The sequence below is a fragment of the Zootoca vivipara genome, chromosome 15 (assembly GCF_963506605.1).
Source record: "Zootoca vivipara chromosome 15, rZooViv1.1, whole genome shotgun sequence".
Lineage (NCBI taxonomy): Eukaryota > Metazoa > Chordata > Lepidosauria > Squamata > Lacertidae > Zootoca > Zootoca vivipara.
Window position 1 is genome coordinate 43617325 of NC_083290.1, and position 19710 is coordinate 43637034.

General features: G+C 43.6%; 1 protein-coding gene across 5 annotated transcripts in view; it reads left to right on the forward strand.

Moving 5' to 3' along the window:
- The window catches only part of BIN3 (bridging integrator 3), a 121425-nt gene that overhangs the window by 91739 nt on the left and 9976 nt on the right, over positions 1–19710 (forward strand). For all 5 annotated transcript variants that reach the window (XM_035139691.2, XM_035139693.2, XM_060283032.1 and 2 more), the window contains 2 exons: positions 8436–8577; positions 10878–11012. In XM_035139691.2, the coding sequence (XP_034995582.1) occupies positions 8436–8577; positions 10878–11012 (277 nt within the window). The remainder of the gene's footprint in view (positions 1–8435; positions 8578–10877; positions 11013–19710) is intronic.

The window sequence follows — 19710 nt, forward strand, 5'->3', positions numbered from 1 at the left end:
AAAACTAGGGGGGGGGCAAGCCATGATCATTCAGGGGCGGGGCCACAAAGTGGGAACGTGGGCGGGGCTACAGGGCCAGCTGGCCTGACGACATCGTGGTGGCGGCAGCGGCGGCAGCGGCCACCTTGTGCTTCTGGGGCTGGCAACGGCGGCGGCTACCCTGCTTGGCTGGAGAGGATGGGAGGGTCGGGCAGGCAAGAGGGGGTGACAGGGTGGGCGAGGGCAAGGCAAGGCACGGCCGCAGTCACGACGGCTCCGAGGCGTTGCTGCATATCAGCATAATATTTCAACCATGTTGTGGGTTCAAGCCCCACCTTAGGAAAAAATTCCTGCATTGCAGGGGGTTGGACTAGATGACCCTTGTGGTCCCTTCCGACTACAATTCTATGATTCTATTGATATATTGCCATAGCATATGCATCATTCTGCTTTCTTGAATTGTCCTACTCCTAGGCATAGCAGCCAACTCCTAGAGGCCTAGGTGCCTCCCCCCCCCAATTACTAGTAAATACCGTATGTGAAAGAGTCATCCCCCCCATGTTGATGGGCTTTCTATGTGGGGCTTATCTGCCCCCCCCCCATATTTTATTAAGAATGGAAGAGGGAGGGAAGGAAGGAAGAAATAGAGAGAGGGATAACTCATATTTGTGGGTGCCTCTGGGTGACGCTGTGATGCTGGAACTCTGCAGCAAGAGGACGGGAGGGTCGGGCAGGCGAGAGGGGGTGGCAGGGCGGGTGAGGGCGAGGGAAGGCACGGCCGCAGTCACGACAGCTCCGAGGCGTTGCTGCATATCAGCATAATATTTCAACCATGTTGTGGGTTCAAGCCCCACCTTGGGGGGAAAATCCTGCATTGCAGGGGGTTGGACTAGATGACCCTTGTGGTCCCTTCCGACTACAATTCTATGATTCCATTGGTATATTACCATAGCATATGCATCATTCTGCTTTCTTGAATTGTCCTACTCCTAGGCATAGCAGCCAAATCCTAGAGGCCTAGGTGCCTCACCCCCCCCCCCCAAATACTGGTAAATACCGTATTTGAAAGAGTCACCCCCCCCCATTTTGATGGGCTTTCTATGTGGGGCTTATCTGCCCCCCCCCAGTATTTTATTAAGGATGGAAGAGGGAGGGAAGGAAGGAATAATAGAGAGAGGGATACCTCATATTTGTGGGTGCCTCTGGGTGATGCTGTGAAGCTGGAACTCTGCAGCAAGAGGATGGGAGGGTCGGGCAGGGGAGAGGGGGTGGCAGGGCAGGCGAGGGCGAGGCAAGACAGGGCCGCAGTCTTGATGGCTCCGAGGCGTTGCTGCATATCAGCATAATATTTCAACCATTTTGTGGGTTCAAGCCCCACATTGGGGAAAAATCCCTGCATTGCAGGGGGTTGGACTAGATGACCCTTGTGGTCCCTTCCGACTACAATTCCATGATTCTATTGATATATTACCATAGCATATGCATGATTCTGCTTTCTTGAATTGTCCTAGGCATAGCAGCCAACTCCTAGAGGCCTAGGTGCCTCCCCCCCCCAAAAGAAATTACTGGTAAATACTGTATTTTAAAGAATCCCCCCCCCATGTTGATGGGCTTTCTATGTGGGGCTTATCTGCCCCCCCCCAGTATTTTATTGAGGATGGAAGAGGGAGGAAAGGAAGGAAGAAATAGAGAGAGGGATAACTCACATTTGTGGGTGCCTCTGGGTGACGCTGTGATGCTAGAACTCTGCAGCAAGAGGAAGATACCGGTACACCTGTACAGGAGCCTTGTAAGCAGCTTTCTCTCTGCTTGATTTACAGCAGGCACGTCCAACAGGTAGATTGTGATCTACCAGTAGATCACTGGATGTCTGTGGTAGATCACTGCTAGATCACTGGCACCCCTAAAAAAAGCTCACCCAAATTTTTCCTCCTCCCTAAAAAAAGCTGAACTATGACCTGAAGCCCTAAACAAAAATGGGCCTCCCTCCCTCCTAAAAGAAGCTCAACAAGTTTGACCTAAACCCCCCAAAACAGGGCTTCCCTTCCTTAAAAAAACTCAACAGCTTTGACCTGAACCCCCCAAAAGGGGGTAGATCACTCCCAGTTTTTAACTCTGTGAGTAGATCAGAGTCTCTTGGGAGGTGGCCACCCCTGATTTACAGTATACAGATGCAGGAGGAGGGGCAGACTGGAACACCAATGCTTTTTATAAACATCACTGTGTGTATCAAAGCTACAGCCCCCCCCCCTTCTTATTCACTTCCTTTTAGCCTTGCAGGGCCACCTTAGTCAAATTGAATCCTCTGCACCCTCATTAAATCGCCAATAGAACTGTTAATGCGATCCCTGAATGCCCATTAACAACTCCCACTGAATAACAATAGGGTGAATAGGGTGGACCTTGCCTGAAGGGATATTCTGCTCCATTGTCTTAACTGCTTAAGTACTGGTAGCCACTTTGCTTTATTTATTTGATGTGTTTTTGTTACAGCTGTGTTCCCGCCCCCAGCAAGTGGAGAGCTGCTCTTGCTAAAGCAAAGCCCTTTCCACTTCAGTTTTTGGAGGGGCAAAGTATTGGTTATGGTCTGTAAAATACAATAATTTTTTTCTTCTAGGGGGGGGGCAGCTGCCCCCTCCTGCCCCCCCCTGTCTACACCCATGCTAGTTAGTCCTTTAAATCAAAACCACAATTATTCTGAGGCGCTTAAGTCCTTCCCAACAATGTAGAAATCTAAGTATAGAAGCAAATGTCAATAGCTCTTAGGTTTTAAATAATACCGCAGTACCTTTCCTGCTGTTATGTCTTTCGTACAGGCTATTACAGGTGAGTAGGTTTTATAGATTAGATTTGATGGTGCAGCGGCATCTGGAATATCTAAGAGCACAACATGGTGTGCTTATTGGCGTAAAGGCTTGAGGGGGAGGGAAGGGGAATCTACTGGGGCAACTCTTCCATGTACGTAGAAACCTAAGAGCTGTTATAATGGTGGTTTGGTTTTAAAGTTCTGTCTACAGAATTCTAACCGCATTTCCCAGGAGATTATGAATGCAGGTGGCAAATTTACCAGTACTTCTATTTTAGCAGCTCTGTGTGTTCTGCAGGTTTTAATGTTCATTAGGCTACTAAGGATTTGGGAGTGTTTGTATTTATTATGTAGGCATTCTGCTTCATGGTACTAAAAGCTAAATGTTTCACTGAAGTCAGACACCAACCCTAAGCTGAGTTCGGCTGTTCTGGAAAGATTTGGGACTTGTCTAAACTAAAGTCAAATCCCTCCAAATCACCCCAAACTGAACTAGGAGCCTCGGAAGCAATTTAGATATATTATTTAAATATCTCTTTCAGGTTCCCCACCCCCAAATCATATTTAAAGGCAACTAGCACAAACATCCATGCATCTATCCTTCTGAAATTTGGCAGGTTTCTTGCACCTCTCTGATATGTGCAGTTATACAAATTTTCCACAAAAGTGGGAAGGATTAATGAATCCTTCCCTAAGCCACCTTGAAACTTTAAAAATTGCCCAGGAAAACTACTGCTGTTAGTTTGAATCCAGTCCCTTGTTGGTAAACTGCTTCCTATCCAGCCTTAATTATTATTGCTGTTTTACTTTCTTTTCGACTTAGTTAAGACATTACACTAAACTATGGTTAAGAATACAGTGGTACCTTGGGTTACAAACGCTTCAGGTTACAGACTCTGCTAACCCAGAAATAACTTTGCTTCAGGATGAGAACAGAAATGGACCACCTTCGGCTGCCCACTGTTCATGGGACTCTCTCGTGGCAGGAGGGGGCTCGTGGAGGGGGGATCAGAAGAAGGGGGACAATATGTTTTGTATGTTTGTTTTCTTTATTATGTAAAATCAATATATATATATATATATATATATATATATATATATATATATATATATATGAAAGAACAGAAATCGGGCAGTACAGCAGGAGGAGGCCCCATTAGCTAAAATGGTACTCAGGTTAAGAACAGTTTCAGGTTAAGAACAGACCTCCAGAACAAATTAAGTTCTTAATCAGAGGTACCACTGTATTTAAATTGTGGTTTAGTGTAATGATAAACCATGATTTGCAATCTGCTAGCAAACCAGATTTGAAAATCATGACTTGGGGGCTTCCGGTTGTCCGCGCCATCTTGCTCAGACGGGGGTCCGCTCAGCGGAGCGGACCTCGGCGCTTCAGAGGTGGAAGGAATCGTTCCAGCGAAGCGAAACCTCCTTAAAAGCCCCAAATCGAGCTTTTTGGGGACGGATTTTGCCTGGCGGCGCCAAAAGCGGGCTCTCTCCTCCCCGGATCGGCTTTGTTTAAGCCCCCGAGAGCGAGGAGGTGAACCGCGGCGGACAGGCTGACACTGCTGCTCTGAGAGCGCGAAGCTGCGAGTCTGGGAAGTGGAGGCGGCCAATTCTTCAAAGAATATTCAGCAAATGAATAGACTGTGAGTAATTTGGATTCTTTGGAATGTAAATTAAGGCAACAATTTGGACCTGGGAGAGAGGGGAAAAGAGGAAGCCACCCCCCCCCTACGGTAACATAAGAGACAGTAAACAGAAACCCGAAGCCGTAAACAGAAGATTTTAACTTAAAAGGATCCCTCAAAGGCATCAAAGAGAATCTCCCCTAAATGCAGGGTAAAGGGGGAAAGAGACTGTGGTTGTGAATGCCCTGCAGAAAGAGGTTAAGACTAAGAAAGACCTTTCTTTTCCTCGGGAGCCGGCAGCCCAGACAACCCAGTGAGCTGATCAGGATTTATAGTTAAATTTTATTTCTATCTTTATTTCTGGACTTTTTGGAAATTCTTTTTTGGTCTATATGCTTTTGAAATGTGAGTTTGAACTTTATTTTTAAGAATGCAGCCAGCATGTTAAAATGGAGTCGAGAAAATAGACTGCGATCATATTCCACCCCATGTGACAAGTTTTGACCTTGACAGGATTGAACTATGTCAACAAAAAGGTACCCGCCTGAGTTTCAGCGGACTGTTTTGACCTTAATGTGGGAAGCAAGAATAGAACTATGTCAATAGGAGACACAACGGCAAGAGTTGCAGCAACAATTCCAGATGGTGATGGCAGAATATGATTTCTTAGAAGATGAAGCTTTTGAAACTGAAGAAGACGAATGTGAGAATGACAATGATGGTGACTGTGATTTGGAAGGAAAAGATGAAGATGAGGACTGTGATGATTTAACACAAAATGAAGCCCACCACGAAAAAAATGATGATTTTACTCTACAAAAAGTTGGATGGAGTGCCTCCCCTTCGAGGGGGGCACGATTGGATTTACTGGAACTCCAGAATGACCACAGGGAAAAAGGAAAAATTAAGCAGAGAAGAGAAGAAGCTCAGGGGTCTGATAGGGAGGCCTGGATGGCAAAAGACTGTAAACAGGGGGTGGGGTGAAGGGAAAGTGAAGTTGTGATTGTAAGGATGGATTAATAGGATTATAACTGGACTGCTGACTATGGAACTTGCTGGATTGGTGGGGTGGAGCCGGTACTCGGGGGATGTAAGGTTAGTTTGGGAATAGTTATAGGTTTAAAGAGTGAATTGATTCTGGAAAAAGGTGAAAATATGGAGGCCTATAGAGGGGGTAAAAATTAGGCACGGGAAGAAAAAATGGGAGTTTGATTTTTCAGTGATTGGACATTAGGCGAAAATGATAATAGTTAGTTTAAAAGTGGTATAAGATATAAAGGTGTATGTTATAAAATATGAACTATGAAACTGTTGAAGATGATAAATAAGGGAGGAAAACCGGGGAAGGGGGGAGGGTGGGGAAGCCCACAAAATATGGTTTAACAATTATGAATTTAACAATTATGATGAATTTTTTTTTTCTTCTGTTTTTGTCTTTTTTCCTTTTTGTCTTTTTTTTCTTCTCTTTTTTCTCTTTTTCTCTTTTTGTATTTTCTCTTTTTTTGGTATGACAATAGATGGTTGGATGGATGAACTCCTGCGTACTGCCCTGGTTCACTGGAGCTCCCTGGTGGCAGGGGGGGGGCTTCAGGGGCAGGGGAGGGGGAGGAGGACAGAAATCCAATCATAAAATGGACCACTTCTGACTGTTCACCTGCGTGGGATACTTCTGTGGCAGGGGAGGACCCATGGAGGGGGATGGGAAGAAGGTGGAAAAGGTGTTCATGTATGTACCATTCTTTGTAATTTGTAAAATCAATAAAAATTATGTTTTTAAAAAAATGAAAATCATGACTTGACTAGTTCTGCCCCCTTAATTTATGCCAGCAATGAGTTGATATGATATTTGAAATGATGTAATATAGGTAATCTCATTCCTCTTTTTCCAGAGGGCCCTGTGCCATAGTATTGAATAGATGAAAATGAAAGCAACCAAGCAACTCTAAATCATTGTTAGCTAAACTTGATAATGAAATCACCTAAGCACTTCTGAACCATTCAGGTGTTTCTGGATGAGGCAGGAGATAGATAATGTTGTTTCAATTTATATACCACCTTTTTTCAAAAGATCCCAACATTAAGAACACATTGTACACATTGTGGCTCTTTTGCCAATCAGGATTGGGAATATTATGTCTGAACCAACCATATGATTATTGCAAACCATTGTTGGTAAGATACTTGAATTAAGTCATAACATGAAGTAATTTTTTTGTTTGAAGACATGAGAGATTTGACTCTATAATTGAAATAAATGTTGGGGCCCTCGGGGGCTGCTGGAAGACTTTCAACTACTTTTAACTAGTTTTGTATGAAACTAGCAATTTTAAAGTTATTGGACACCTCTAAAAAGACACTGTTGAAGTTAACGAAGGAATGTAATTGTGTTCTTTGCTAGCATCTTTCCCTTAACAAGTAATTGATGCATCTTGCAAAACTTGAATTTAAACTGGATATTGTGTATGTGTGAGTGTATCTGTCATTATCTTTTCTGAGCCTTCAGGATGGGGAGAGCAAAAAATTAATTTAGATGTAGGATTAGTTCTCACATTACTCCCATGGCTGTAAGAAACCTCAGGCTAAGTAATCTATGGAGCAGGGCACTCTCTATGAGGACATGGATCAGTCACCTCCATATAATGTATAAAGTTATGTTTATATAATTATAGAATGCATAAAGTTGCTCAGGTTTGCCTTTGTGCAAGTTGGATCTCTCCCTGTCTATCTCATAAGGTAGATGCGAACGAAGTTAATAAGATTTTTAAATGTCTGTTGTGTGTGGGAAAGGACTGTAAAATATTAGTCACTTTTCTCGTGTAAGGTGTTCAGAACATACTCATAATAATGATGGTATAAAAGGACAAAAGACAAGTGAGCTAGCCCTGTTGAATTTAATTCAAGTGAAAACTTGAATGCTCACTTTAAATGATTAATTGGATATTTACTGGCAGTGGTCAGGCTAGCGATAGCCAGATTATGAAAGGGATTGGAACGGACAACTCTTAGACATGGTACCATAAGGTGTGGCAGATTACTTTAAATCAAAAACTTAAAAAGAAGCTAAAAATGGCAAGGAGAGGTTGCCAAAATAATGTTAGAAGGAAGACAGATCAAATTTATGGAAGAGGTGCTTAGGTGTTTATCTCCCTCACCAAGCTTCCCATCTCAAATACAGTTCCTGTTAACTGAATATACCTTGGGACAGACAGGTGGTCTTGGAAGTGCTGTTGAAGCCCCCTCGGTTAGGTGACTTCAGTTTCCTTGTCCTTTCAAACAGGTTTGGTTCAGGGCCACCATGACTTGCATGTGGCAGTCCCAGAGTCTTTCTGGCCTAAGATAGTAGCTCACACACTCTCATTTTGAGTTCTTGGGGGCTGGAGGGAGATGGGCTGTGGTTTCTATCTCCACGTGCTAGTGGACTGGTTAATTGGAGCCAGTGCAGATAGCTAATGGCTCCAACTTGTGTTAGAGGACATTTATTCTGACACTGCCTCTTTTCTATCAAAACTCCTAGTGAACACCTAAAACAAGAAATTAGCATGGGTAGTTGACACAGTAGCTTCTTGGTATTCTCTCTTGCTAGTTGGAGCTCAGGCATCTCCCTGTGGAAGGATGTTTGCCTAAGGCAGGAGTAGCCAACATGGTGCCCTCCAGATGCTCTTGAACTGCCATGGTCCCTGGCCAACATCTGAATGGCTCTGATGGAGCAGGTGTGTGGGAGGGGGCGGCCTTGGGAGTGAGGTGGGCTCTCCTTTGCTGGAGCTGGAGGTGAATTCTGCTTTGAACAGGGATTTGAAAAGATGACTTGCAAGGTCCCTTTTTCACTCTCTGAGTCTAAGGTTGTTTTGTGGATAAAATGCATGGGAAGGGGGGCAGTGGCAATGTTCCTTGCCTTGAGCAGTTCTGAAAAAGGCCATGAACATGGAAGCAAGTCACTAAGCTAAGCTCTCATTGGACAATTGGGATAAGTGCCATGAGGACACAGTAACTATAATTTTACCCCACTTTATTTGTTACAGATTCAGCGGTGTTTTCCCTAGCCTGAATATGGCAGTAAAGCGGCGGGAACAAACTCTGCAAGATTACAAGAGGCTGCAATCTAAGGTGGAGAAGTATGAAGAGAAGGAGAAGACGGGACCCATCCTGACCAAGTTGCACCAGGTACTGTGCCAAGAGGGAAGGGGGCTCATAGGCTTGCGGTCAGAGAGGATTGAGAGGTTTTGCAGGTTCAGGGTAACATTTTACTGGTTGTCCTAGGACTCTTTTCACAAAGTTGCATGTGCTTATCCATAGGGAATACAAAGGGAGAGTTAGTGCCATTCCATTAGGAGTGGTCAAATGATATCTCTGAGGTGTTTGTTCTTTTGGTGTCTTTAATATTTAGTTTTGAGCTGGAATTTGGATGGTTTCAACCAACAATCTAGAGCGTTCTGGTGTGTTTTAGTGTGAATAGCTTACTTACAGAGAAATCTAGTTTTCACACAGAAGATACATTTGGATGCAATACCGGCCACAAACCAACATCAGGGCAACTAGCCTTTGCCTAAGCTATCACAGAGCAGCTGACTTAGCACTAGCATGCAACCCAGCACTCATGGTTTGAGAATCCAGTAACAAACTTTGGTTTCCGCTTGTGGTTTATTTGGAGAGAAGCAAGCCACACAAACTGGTTCACATGTAACCCTAACCCATCTTCTCCGTGGTTTGTTTCCCAGCTCTGGAAAGCGATGAGCAAAACTTGGAGTCTTTGAGTTACAGGCACCTACCTGCACGCAGCTTGTGCAGAGGCTAATTTCTCTAACCATGGTTCATGGCCAGTGTTGTATACGAATGAGGCCAATATCTTCATTTAAAAGAAAATCAATCATTTGTAATATGATCTTTAGAACTGCATATGTCCATTAGGTGCTCAGCTCCCATTTGTATCTTGGTTGCTGTTGTTGCAATTTCACATTTCACATTTCTGCCACTCTTCCTGCAAGAGTAACTCCTTTGCCTCTGAATATCCTGCAAGTATATGTACACAGTTCAGAGTTCAGTTCACATCACAGAATGGCTTCCAAATTCCCCTCAGTACTTTTTTGTATGAAATAATCCAGCAAGATTTGTTGAGATCTTGAGATGTCTTATGAGATGACTCCTGTGTCAAACAGGAACATTGAAAAGGGCCGTTAATCTGTTTTGAAAGTGGGGCTAAGACTAAAGTAAAAAAGTCTTCCGGTTAAGCTGGTCTTAAGCTGGTGTTAAGAGAATTGTATTTAGGATGGCAGTTTTAGTTTTCTAACTCACTAAGCGCTACTTTGCATTTGGTGTGGCACTTGTGTTTGCTGCGGCTGTATTGGCATCCTGGAGAAGATAGGATGTACACTCCTAAACGCTCCCTAGGGAGCCTCAACCAGTCCCTAGGTGCTTAAATGTAAGTGCTCACATTTCACACTTTGAAGTTTCTTGCAGTAAACTGGTTAGGGTATCAGGGGTGAATGGATTGCCATATAAATGATGAAGCAGCTCTGAATCTAATGTTGCTAACCCACTTTCCTGTGTATGCTGGAGCCTCTTAAGAGATTGGCTTTCATTGAAGAATGCAAATTCTTAATAACTTTATAAATTGGGCATTGTGTTAAAGAATTACCATATCAACATTAAGAAAGGAGAATTCAAGCTCTATAGTAAAGAAGCTTAGAATGCTGTGTATGCATGCATAAAACTAAGGATGTGTGAAAGTGAGCTCCTTTGTCTTGATGACTGAGCAGGGAGGGTTCCCCCCACCCACCCGGAATTTCAAGTAGGGCTGTGCCAAGAGGGAAGTGGGGGGGGGCACCGTTTTCACAAACATTTTCATCTGTATCAGAAGGCACATGTGCGCACAAACATACGCTCCCCCCTCCCCCCCCCCTCCCCGTGTCTTTAGGCAATAGGCAGTACAATAAGTTTCTTTTGCCATCATAGTCCTGATTGTCTTGGAACACCCTTGAGCCCAGTTTAGGAAGCATGGCCATTCTAAATTTGTTTGTCCTATTGATGTCAGCATATAAACAGATCTGATTGGCTATGTAACATTGTAATGTGGTTATGTTCAATATGTGATCCCGGACTGGCTAAGACAAAGAAGCCCTAGTCAACAAAGGATATGAGCATTAAGTCAGGTGAACATTAATAAAAAGGCAAACCATTCTCAAGAGTAAGGGATTTTTTGGGAAATATTTTGGAAAGCCTTAAAGCACTACATTCATCCTAAAAATGGAAAGAAGCAAATATTTGGTCCAACCATGTTTGCTACTATGCATCTTGCCTCTTTAAGGGCTGAGGGCCATTTTATATGCTAAGGATTAAAAGGACCTTGCTTGGCCAAACTACATTTGGTACTGAACTTGGGAGGAAAGTCTCACTGACTGTTGAGGAATGGGTGAAGGATAACACTTTGTGGTCCTCTCCTTAGACTACCGTTTCTGTTCCCCCAGGCACGGGAAGAACTGAGGCCGGTGAAAGACGAATTTGAGGCTAAGAACAAGCAGCTTCTGGAAGAGATGCCGCAATTCTACAGCAGCCGCATCAATTACTTCAAGCCAAGTTTTGAATCTCTGATCCGGGCTCAGGTATGACTCAGGCAGTCTGTTGCATAAGTATCTGCTTTATTTTCCTTAATGCTGTTCAACAAGGCTGTTCAGTAGTACTTCAGTAAGTAAAAAGTGAATGCCATATATAGATGCCATCAATCTATGTTGGAATATCCAATAGACACATACCAAGGCCTTGTGGGGATAGAAGGGATGAGAGGACGAGGAGGAACACTGCAGCATCAACATGCAAGGGGCTTTTAAGTTTGGCTTTGAGGCAGCTACAGTTTGACAAAAGAAGAAGGGTCATTCCATGCCAAATCACCTGGTGCCATGTGCTCTCACAACTTAGATTTTCTTCATTTTTTAAAAATGTGTCTATACCTATGAGATAACCTCAAAATAATTTTTTGAAAATTCCGATTTTCACGTGATTTAGGCTAATGCAATTTCTGCATCAGTTTAGAAAAAACCTCCTATTTTGCCTATTTTTCAACTAATTGGGCTTATTTTACTATCAAAATAAAGCTAATTGTCTTTCAAAATAAGGTATAAAACTGAAATTAAGTGCCTAAGAAAAGGACCACCGACCATTCAAAGAGAATTTTTGTAATTCCCCCGCCCCGGTAGGTTCCATAAGCCATAGCGCGCAAACCACAGCTAACATGTATATCATACTTTTGTTGTAGAATGGGATAACCGTGTACTTGAAATGTTTTAAAAATAAGAAGGGTGTTTTGTGTGGTTATAAAATAAATTGATTTTGAAGTAAAAAATTTACAAAAAAAATATTACTTTTTTAAAGGTCTCTTTGAGCCTGAAATAACTCACATATTCGTGAGAATAGTTAAAATTGTACCCTCTTGTGTTACAATGTCATCTGATATATTTAAAAATTAAGTTTTGTTGATTATCTAATAAAAACAAAATATGTCTCAGAGCCCTTGTTCATTTTATTGTGTAAAGCACTATGGCTTATGGAACCTACCGGGGGCGGGGGGAGAGAATGACAAAAATACACTTTGAATGGTCGGTGCTCCTTTTCTTAGGCACTTAACTCCATTTTTATACCATATTTTGAAAGATACCACAATTAGCTTTATTTTGATATCAAAATAAGCCCAATCGGTTGAAAAATAAGCAAAACAGAAGGTTTTTACTAAACTGATGCAGAAATTGCATTAGCCTAAATCCCATGAAGGGAAGGGTTAAACCACAGAGCCTAGGGCTTGCCGATCAGAAGGTCGGTGGTTTGAATCCCCGTGATGGGGTGAGCTCCCGTTGCTCAGTCCCAGCTCCTGCCAACCTAGCAGTTCGAAAGCATGTCAAAGTACAAGGGTAGATAAATAGGTACCGCTCCAGCAGGAAGGTAAACGGCGTTTCCGTGTGCTGCTCTGCTTCACCAGAAGCGGCTTAGTCATGCTGGCCACATGACCTGGAAGCTGTACGCCGGCTCCCTCAGCCAATAACGCGAGATGAGTGCTGCAAGCCCAGAGTCGGTCACAACTGGACCTAATGGTCAGGGGTCCCTTTACCTTTTTAAATCGCATGAAAATCAAAAAATTATCCTGCACCCAATTTTGGACCAAAAAAATCTTTAAAAATTTGTTTGAAGTTATCTCACACATTAAAAAATATTTTTGGAAGGAAATCTGAGTCATGAGAGCACTTTCAAGTATTATAATCAGGTTATTTGGCATGGAATGACCCAGAATGAAACAACTACAAACGCATGTAATGTTCTACATCCTCCCCACCACCATTCTCCTCCCCTTCCCTCTTCCTTACAGCATCCATTCCTTTTCCTCTGGTTTTTCCCACCCCCTGGAGGAAGGGGGAGACCCTTTATATCATATGGACATGGATATTTGTTTTGTTTTAAAAATGTGTGTATTCTCTTCCGATTTGCATTCAAGGTGGCTTAACAAAATACCATAAAAATAATCAAAACTTCATAAGAATACAAAGCAATGAGAGAGAAAAAGAATGCACAGTTATGCAAAAACAATTTAAATTAAAAGCAGCATATTAAATCATTTGGCAACAAGAAAGTCAATTCGGCAAGCTACATGGTGAAACAAAAAATCACGTTAGATCAACCCATTCAAACGCTAAATAGAAAGTAACAGCAATGATGCCAGGCAGATCTCCATTGGGACTGGCTGTCTCTTTGGTAGCCAGTCATTTGACGTCCACAGGCAAGGACCTCCAATGACAGCCTTACAAGAGCAAGCTAGAATGTAGACTCAGCCCATGATTTGATCAAATCCAGGCACAGGTCTAGGACCCAGGTGGCGCTGTGGTTAAACCACTGAGCCTAGGGCTTGCTGATCAGAAGGTCGGCGGTTTGAATCCCTGTGACGGGGTGAGCTCCCGTTGCTTGGTCCCAGCTCCTGCCAACCTAGCAGTTCGAAAGCATGTCAAAATGCAAGTAGATAAATAGGAACCGCTACAGCGGGAAGGTAAACGCCGTTTCCATGTGCTGCTCTGGTTTGCCAGAAGCGGCTTTGTCATGCTGGCCACATGACCTGGAAGCTATACGCCGGCTCCCTCGGCCAATAATGCGAGATGAGCGTGCAACCCCAGAGTCGGTCATGACTGGACCTAATGGTCAGGGGTCCCTTTACCTTTATATATTGGGGGCATTCTGTTTACTGTGGTTTTAAGAGAGTAGAAGTGTGTGATGATCATCTGGTGATGTATGTCCACACCACCTTTCATTTTATCCTGAGATTGCTGCACAATTATGCACTGAAGAAAGGAGAATCATTGCCCTTCCTTGCTTTGTTACATTGCTTAGACGTCTCAAACCTTCTTGAAAACCAAAATCAGCACTGTTGGCACTTCTAGATTAGTGGCCTGGTTAGTAGCCCACGGGGGGGGGGGGTTAGTTGTCATATATGGGGTAGATGTGTACGGTAGATGTGCAACCACTGTCTAGCCTACATTGTGAGCAACTGATGATGAATGGTACGTTGATGCCTAAGGGCAACGCTCAACAACAGTTATTGTAGAGGTCTTTTGTGAATAGAGAAAAGCGGTTAGCTTTTGAGAGTTGTCTTTGAGTCCGGCCACCTGCTTAGGTATGGGTGCAGGTAGCTTGCAAACATTTGCAGATGCAGTTGGGGTCACAATGACCCCCAAAGCAGAATTAGTAAGCATTGTGTGAAATGCTAGCCATGATGGGTGGGGTGGGGGGACAATTTTGGTAGATCACAAGAAAGGTTTTAACTGGGGGCGGGGAGGGGTGTGTTTTAAAATTCAGGCTTTTCAATGGGTTTTGTAAACCTGAGAGGTACTGTTGACCCCCCCATTACAGTTTGTAGCCCTGCTAAGGAAACCGAGTCATTTATCTATTGTGGGAAGAGCCAATATGCTGTGTTTTTACCCTCTATGCTCCTTTCTCACAAGTAACAAAAAGAACAGGTTCTGAGCTAAGCATCTGTGGTCATGAAGAAAAACCTAAATAATTTAAGCAGCACTTTTACAGGGTCACTTTGACCCCTACCACTTTGTCTGTGTGTGTTTTTTCAGTTTTCTCTGAAATTGAACTCCAGAGTTGTAAGAATACAGAATTAACCCCCACCTAGCTATAAGAATAAAAACATGGATGTTTACTAAACTTATGAAGAAGCATCACGTGTAATAAGCACTTCTTCATAGTCAAGATATATCTAGAGCAGAGCTTTACCTACTTGCTGGATCATCACCTTGCATGTTCCTATGACCCTTGTAAGTGAAGCCGCCGGGAATCTCATACTCCCAGCAGGGTCACCCAAGGCGGTAAGGTCAAAGGAGCTAGACAAAGAATGATCCAAAAAGTCCTCCATGGCAGAACAGGCGGATGATAACAAGCGGTATGTTACAACGACTGTGAAGGCGGATGAAGGCTGCAGCAGATAGGAATCTACTGGTTTGCCATGACTACTTCATGCCATCGGAACAGAGCCCTACTGAGAAGACTGTGCGTTGGTCAGCGTGCACTGATCTACACACATAAAACAAAATCACACACAGGCGTCTTCCAAAAACCCAACCCAAACCTCAGAAATCCCATGGCAATCGGCAAATGGTAACGGGGGCAGGATCGTGAAATCTGGAAGCCCCTAGTCATGAACATGGGCAGTAGATACGGATTCAGTCGTTCTGACTCAAGGAATGAGGCAGTTGAGCAGCTCGGCAGCTGTATCCATGACTGAGCAGCCCTTTTTAGGATCCACTGTGCTCACCCTGAAAAGGGGGAGGGGCTAGAAAAGGTGCCCTAAACATAGTCTGCCTCCCTTTCCCCCTGACTGGATTACCGCGCCCAGTGGGGTCACCACCTAGTAAAAGACAATTGAATTTTGGAACATGGAATATATGGACTTTGTCAGATAACACAGACAGTGGGCGTCCTGAACGCAGAACTGCCATCATTGCAAGAGCTGCGACGTTTTAACATCGATATTGCAGCGCTTCAAGAGACTCGAAGAGCAGGTGAGGGACAACTGAAGGAAGAAAAAGGAGGCTACACATTCTTCTGGAAAAGTCTATCTGAACAAGATCATTGAATACATGGGGTAGGCTTCACTATCAAAAACAACCTTGTGAAGCTCCTGTCAGAAGTCCCTACCGGCATTAATGAGCATCTCTTAACCCTTCGAATAAAGCTCTCCAAAAACCAACAGGCTTATGCACCAACACTGGATGCCGATGAAGACATTAAAGAAAAATTTTACTCTCAGCTGGATACTGTCCTATCAGAGACACCTAAGGAGGATAAAATTATCCTCCTGGGTGATTTTAATGCAAGAGTTGGGCGAGATTTCGATCTGTGGCCTCGGACTATTGGGAAAGGAGTTGGCAACAGCAACCAGAACAGAATCTTACTTTTGACAATATGTGCAGCACACAACCTTGTTATTACCAACACACTCTTTCAACAGAAAAATAAATTTAAAACTTCATGGAGGCATCCTTGGTCAACCCACTGGCACCTCTTAGACTATGTTATTGTCCATGCGAAAGATCGCCATGATGTGCTCCTTACCAGAGCTATGACGACTGATGACTGCTGGACAGATCACCGACTAATACGCTCCATGATGGCTTTCAAGATTATACCTCATCGCAGGCTTCAAGGAAGGAAACCAAGACGCAAAATGAACACTCCAGCCCTTCAATATCCCATTAAGCAGGACGATCACTTCTCCTACCTAGGCAGTTACCTTTCCACAAGGGCCAACATTGATGCTGAAATCCAGCATCGCCTGAGCTCTGCGAGTGCAGCTTTCTCCTGATTGAAGTGCAGAGTGTTTGAGGACCGGGACATTCACAGGGAAACCAAAATGCTTGTTTACAAAGCTATTGTACTACCAACCTCACTATATGCTTGTAAAACATGGACCACTTATAAACACCATCTCCAACTCCTCAAAAGATTCCATCAACGGTGTCTCCAATTTTTTTTACACATTACTTGGGAAGACAGGCGAACTAATATCAGTGTCCTGGAAGAAGCAAAGATCACCAGTGTTGAAGCAATGATTCTTCAACATCAACTTCATTGGACTGGTCATGTTGTGCGGATGCCTGATGATCATCTTCCAAAGCAACTACTCTATTCCAAACTTTAAAATGGAAAGCGTAATGCTGGTGGTCAACAAAAGAGGTTTAAAGACTGTCTCAAGGCAAATCTTTAAAAATGTAGTATAAACACTGACAACTGGGAAACACTGGCCTGCGAGCGCTCCAGTTGGAGAACAGCCTTTACCAAAGGTGTCATGGGCTTTGAAGAAACTTGATCTCAGGACGCAAGGGAGAAATGTGCTAAGAGGAAAGCATGCTTGGCAAATCCACACCGTGATCAACTCCCACCCGGAAACCAATGTCCCCACTGTGGAAGGACGTGTGGATCCAGAATTGGCCTCCACAGTCACTTACGTTGTTAAAACCGTGTTTATGGAAGACAATCTTACTCGGCTACGAGTGATCGCCAATGAAGAGAAGAGAGCAGAGCTTTCAAAACATGCATCGTATTATGACACAGTGATTCAGTTTTACTAGCAAACTGAAAGTTAAACTAACCCCTTTCCAGCCCTGCAGGTGATAGTGATTGGGGATTTGAATGCTAATGTTTCCCTCTTGATTGCCAATGCAATCCTATGCATGTCTACATAGAAGTAAGCCCCACTGTGTTCAAAGAGACTTCTTCTCATGTAAGTGCATGTAGGGTTGCAGCCTAAAAGGGGTTATGAGTTTGTCATCAGATTCTCTTCGTTGTGCCTGTGCAGATTTCTGGGCCGTTTGTGTACAAGGCACAAGCTGAAAGGAGAAGCAGCTTCTCTAAAGAAAGTTAGCTGAGCCAGATTTTAGATTTAGACCTCTGAAGAGTCCTAACTCAGGGCTGTAATCAATAGACCACATTGCCTTGTTGGGGTCTGCTTAAATAAAGAACTGTGTGCATGACCTCTGTTTCCTAGCCTGTAGCCGGAACCCACCCGTCAGATCATCCCTTGGCCTTTAAGGTCAGAGCAGGAATGAACTCAGGCTGAAAGCATGCAAGTTGTAAATGGACTAAGCGCCACCCCCAGATCGCTCTTTCATCCAGCTGGTCTTCTTTTCAGGATCTCTCCCTTTCCACCCATGCCTCATTAAGTTTATTTGATTTTCTATGGTGTTGTATTACTCAGTGGAATATCTATTTCTGTTCTCTTCATGTACCTTTTTGAGAGTCAAAATATCTTGCTGTGCTGCAGCCCTTGTGGAAGAGGCTTGTGTGTGGCTGACAGATGTTTTCATTTTCTGAATGAAACCAGAAGCGATGGATGCTTTTAATGTCATCCGTTATCACTAGTTTAGGCCAGGGGGTTTCCCTGCCTGTTCGATTGGCGCTTTTGTCAATGTTTCCGCTCTTGGAGGCTAATGGCCCTGAAACATCAACAACTTTTGGTGGGTGCTCCTCCTTAAAAATGGTCAGCAAGTTCTGGCACCTCTTCTTCTAGAAAAAAAGCCCTGAAGAAAACTATTTTTCTCATTGTGAGCAGAAGTACCGGTATATGTGTGTGAGAGAAAAAGATGAACAGACTGAGAATAGGACCCTGTTCTTTCAGGGAGCTGTTCAAGTGTACAGATTTTTAAAAGAGAGTCCTTCCTAGTGTTCTGATAATAAGACTCAAAGCACATTATTAGACCATCAGACTAACAAACAGCAATTCAACAGGTGAAGGTTTTTCCCTGGCTACTTACCTCCATACCAGGAACAGCTTCACCTCTTTCGGTTTTTTGAATGTCAGCTTGCTGCTGAATTCAGGTAGGTAGACGTGTTGGTCTGATGCAGTTGAAATATATATAAAAATAAAAAAAATGTCCAGTGGCACCTTAGAGACCAACTAAGTTTGTTCTTGGTATAAGCTTCCATGTGCATATCTGAAGAAGCGTGCATGCACACGAAAGCTTATACCAAGAACAAACTTATTTGGTCTCTAAGGTGCTACTGGACAATTTTATAAAAAATTATTTAGCTTGCTGCTAAAAAAATTGAATCAGAACCAGTTTTAAAAGGGAAATAAATAAGGGCAGTTCTTTATGTAAGTTTTTGTCATATTTTAACTACAGCTGTAGAGGGTTCCTTGGCCCTTTTCTGAGTTCAGTGTAGTGTAGCATTGAAGAGCATTAACAGGAAGTCTGTCAGAAATGGCAGCAGGACCAGGAAGCCGCTTGTCTTCCCTTAGCCCTGCTCTCCCCCTACCTCTACTGGCCTACCTTAAGAGAGCTGGTGAAGGGGTGGTTGAGATAACATAAGAATGCATTCTGAGCACTTAGAAAAGGTACTAGACAAAGTATAGTTTAATTTATGGCTAGCAGGATCAACAGAGGAGAGACGGTAGCTCTGGGGTAGAGCATCTGCTTTCCATGCTCTACCGTGGGTAGGGCAGGAACTGTCCCCTGCCTGGAACTCTGAAAGCCACTGCCAAGCTGTGTAGACAATAGACCGGTGCTGTAACCGGTGCTGTAAGGCCACTTCCTGTGTTCCCATGCACATCTGAACCCCTTTATGTCTTGGATACAACAGCCAAGCAAACAGAAGTGGGAGCTGATGAGTAACAGGCTCATTATTGTCCAGGGAAGCCTACCCAGGGGGTCCCTCCCATGCCACCCCCCCCATTTCTGTTTTATTTATTAGCAACATAGACGTGAGCAACCCAAGAGTGTTGAGGTCGGAGGCTCCTCTCTTCAGTGGTGTGGTCTCGATTTTGTTTTCCATACATGGTTCTGTGATTATTTATCATTATTGCACAACAGCTTTACTGGCTCATCTGTTCCCAGGAATTGTTCCAGGTCCCAAGAATTGTGGAAAGTAACTTAGGAGTTTTGAGGCTGACTGCCTTTTCATGCGGCACTCCCAGCTGGCAAGAGAAAACTGTGTAAACTCCCTTCTCACAGCAGCTGCAGTTGCACATGTATGGATTGAATTGTGTAGTAAGCAAAGCGATGAGTCTTCCTGTGTTACTCTTCTCTCAATTCCTTCCCACTTCATGTTGCGTAAATGCCTGATGTGGTGAAGATTGTATTTATAGCAGAAATCCCACCTCAGAGGTAACAGAGCCCTGAAAGAAAACTACAAGGAGTGTTTGACATGCCAAGGAACATTTTGCGCCAAGGCAGTGAGTCTGAGAGAACCTCCAGCCACAAAGATGAGATAAGAAGTTTTTTATTCCATTTCAGGAGCCAGTGTGGTCTAGTGATGAGAATGTTA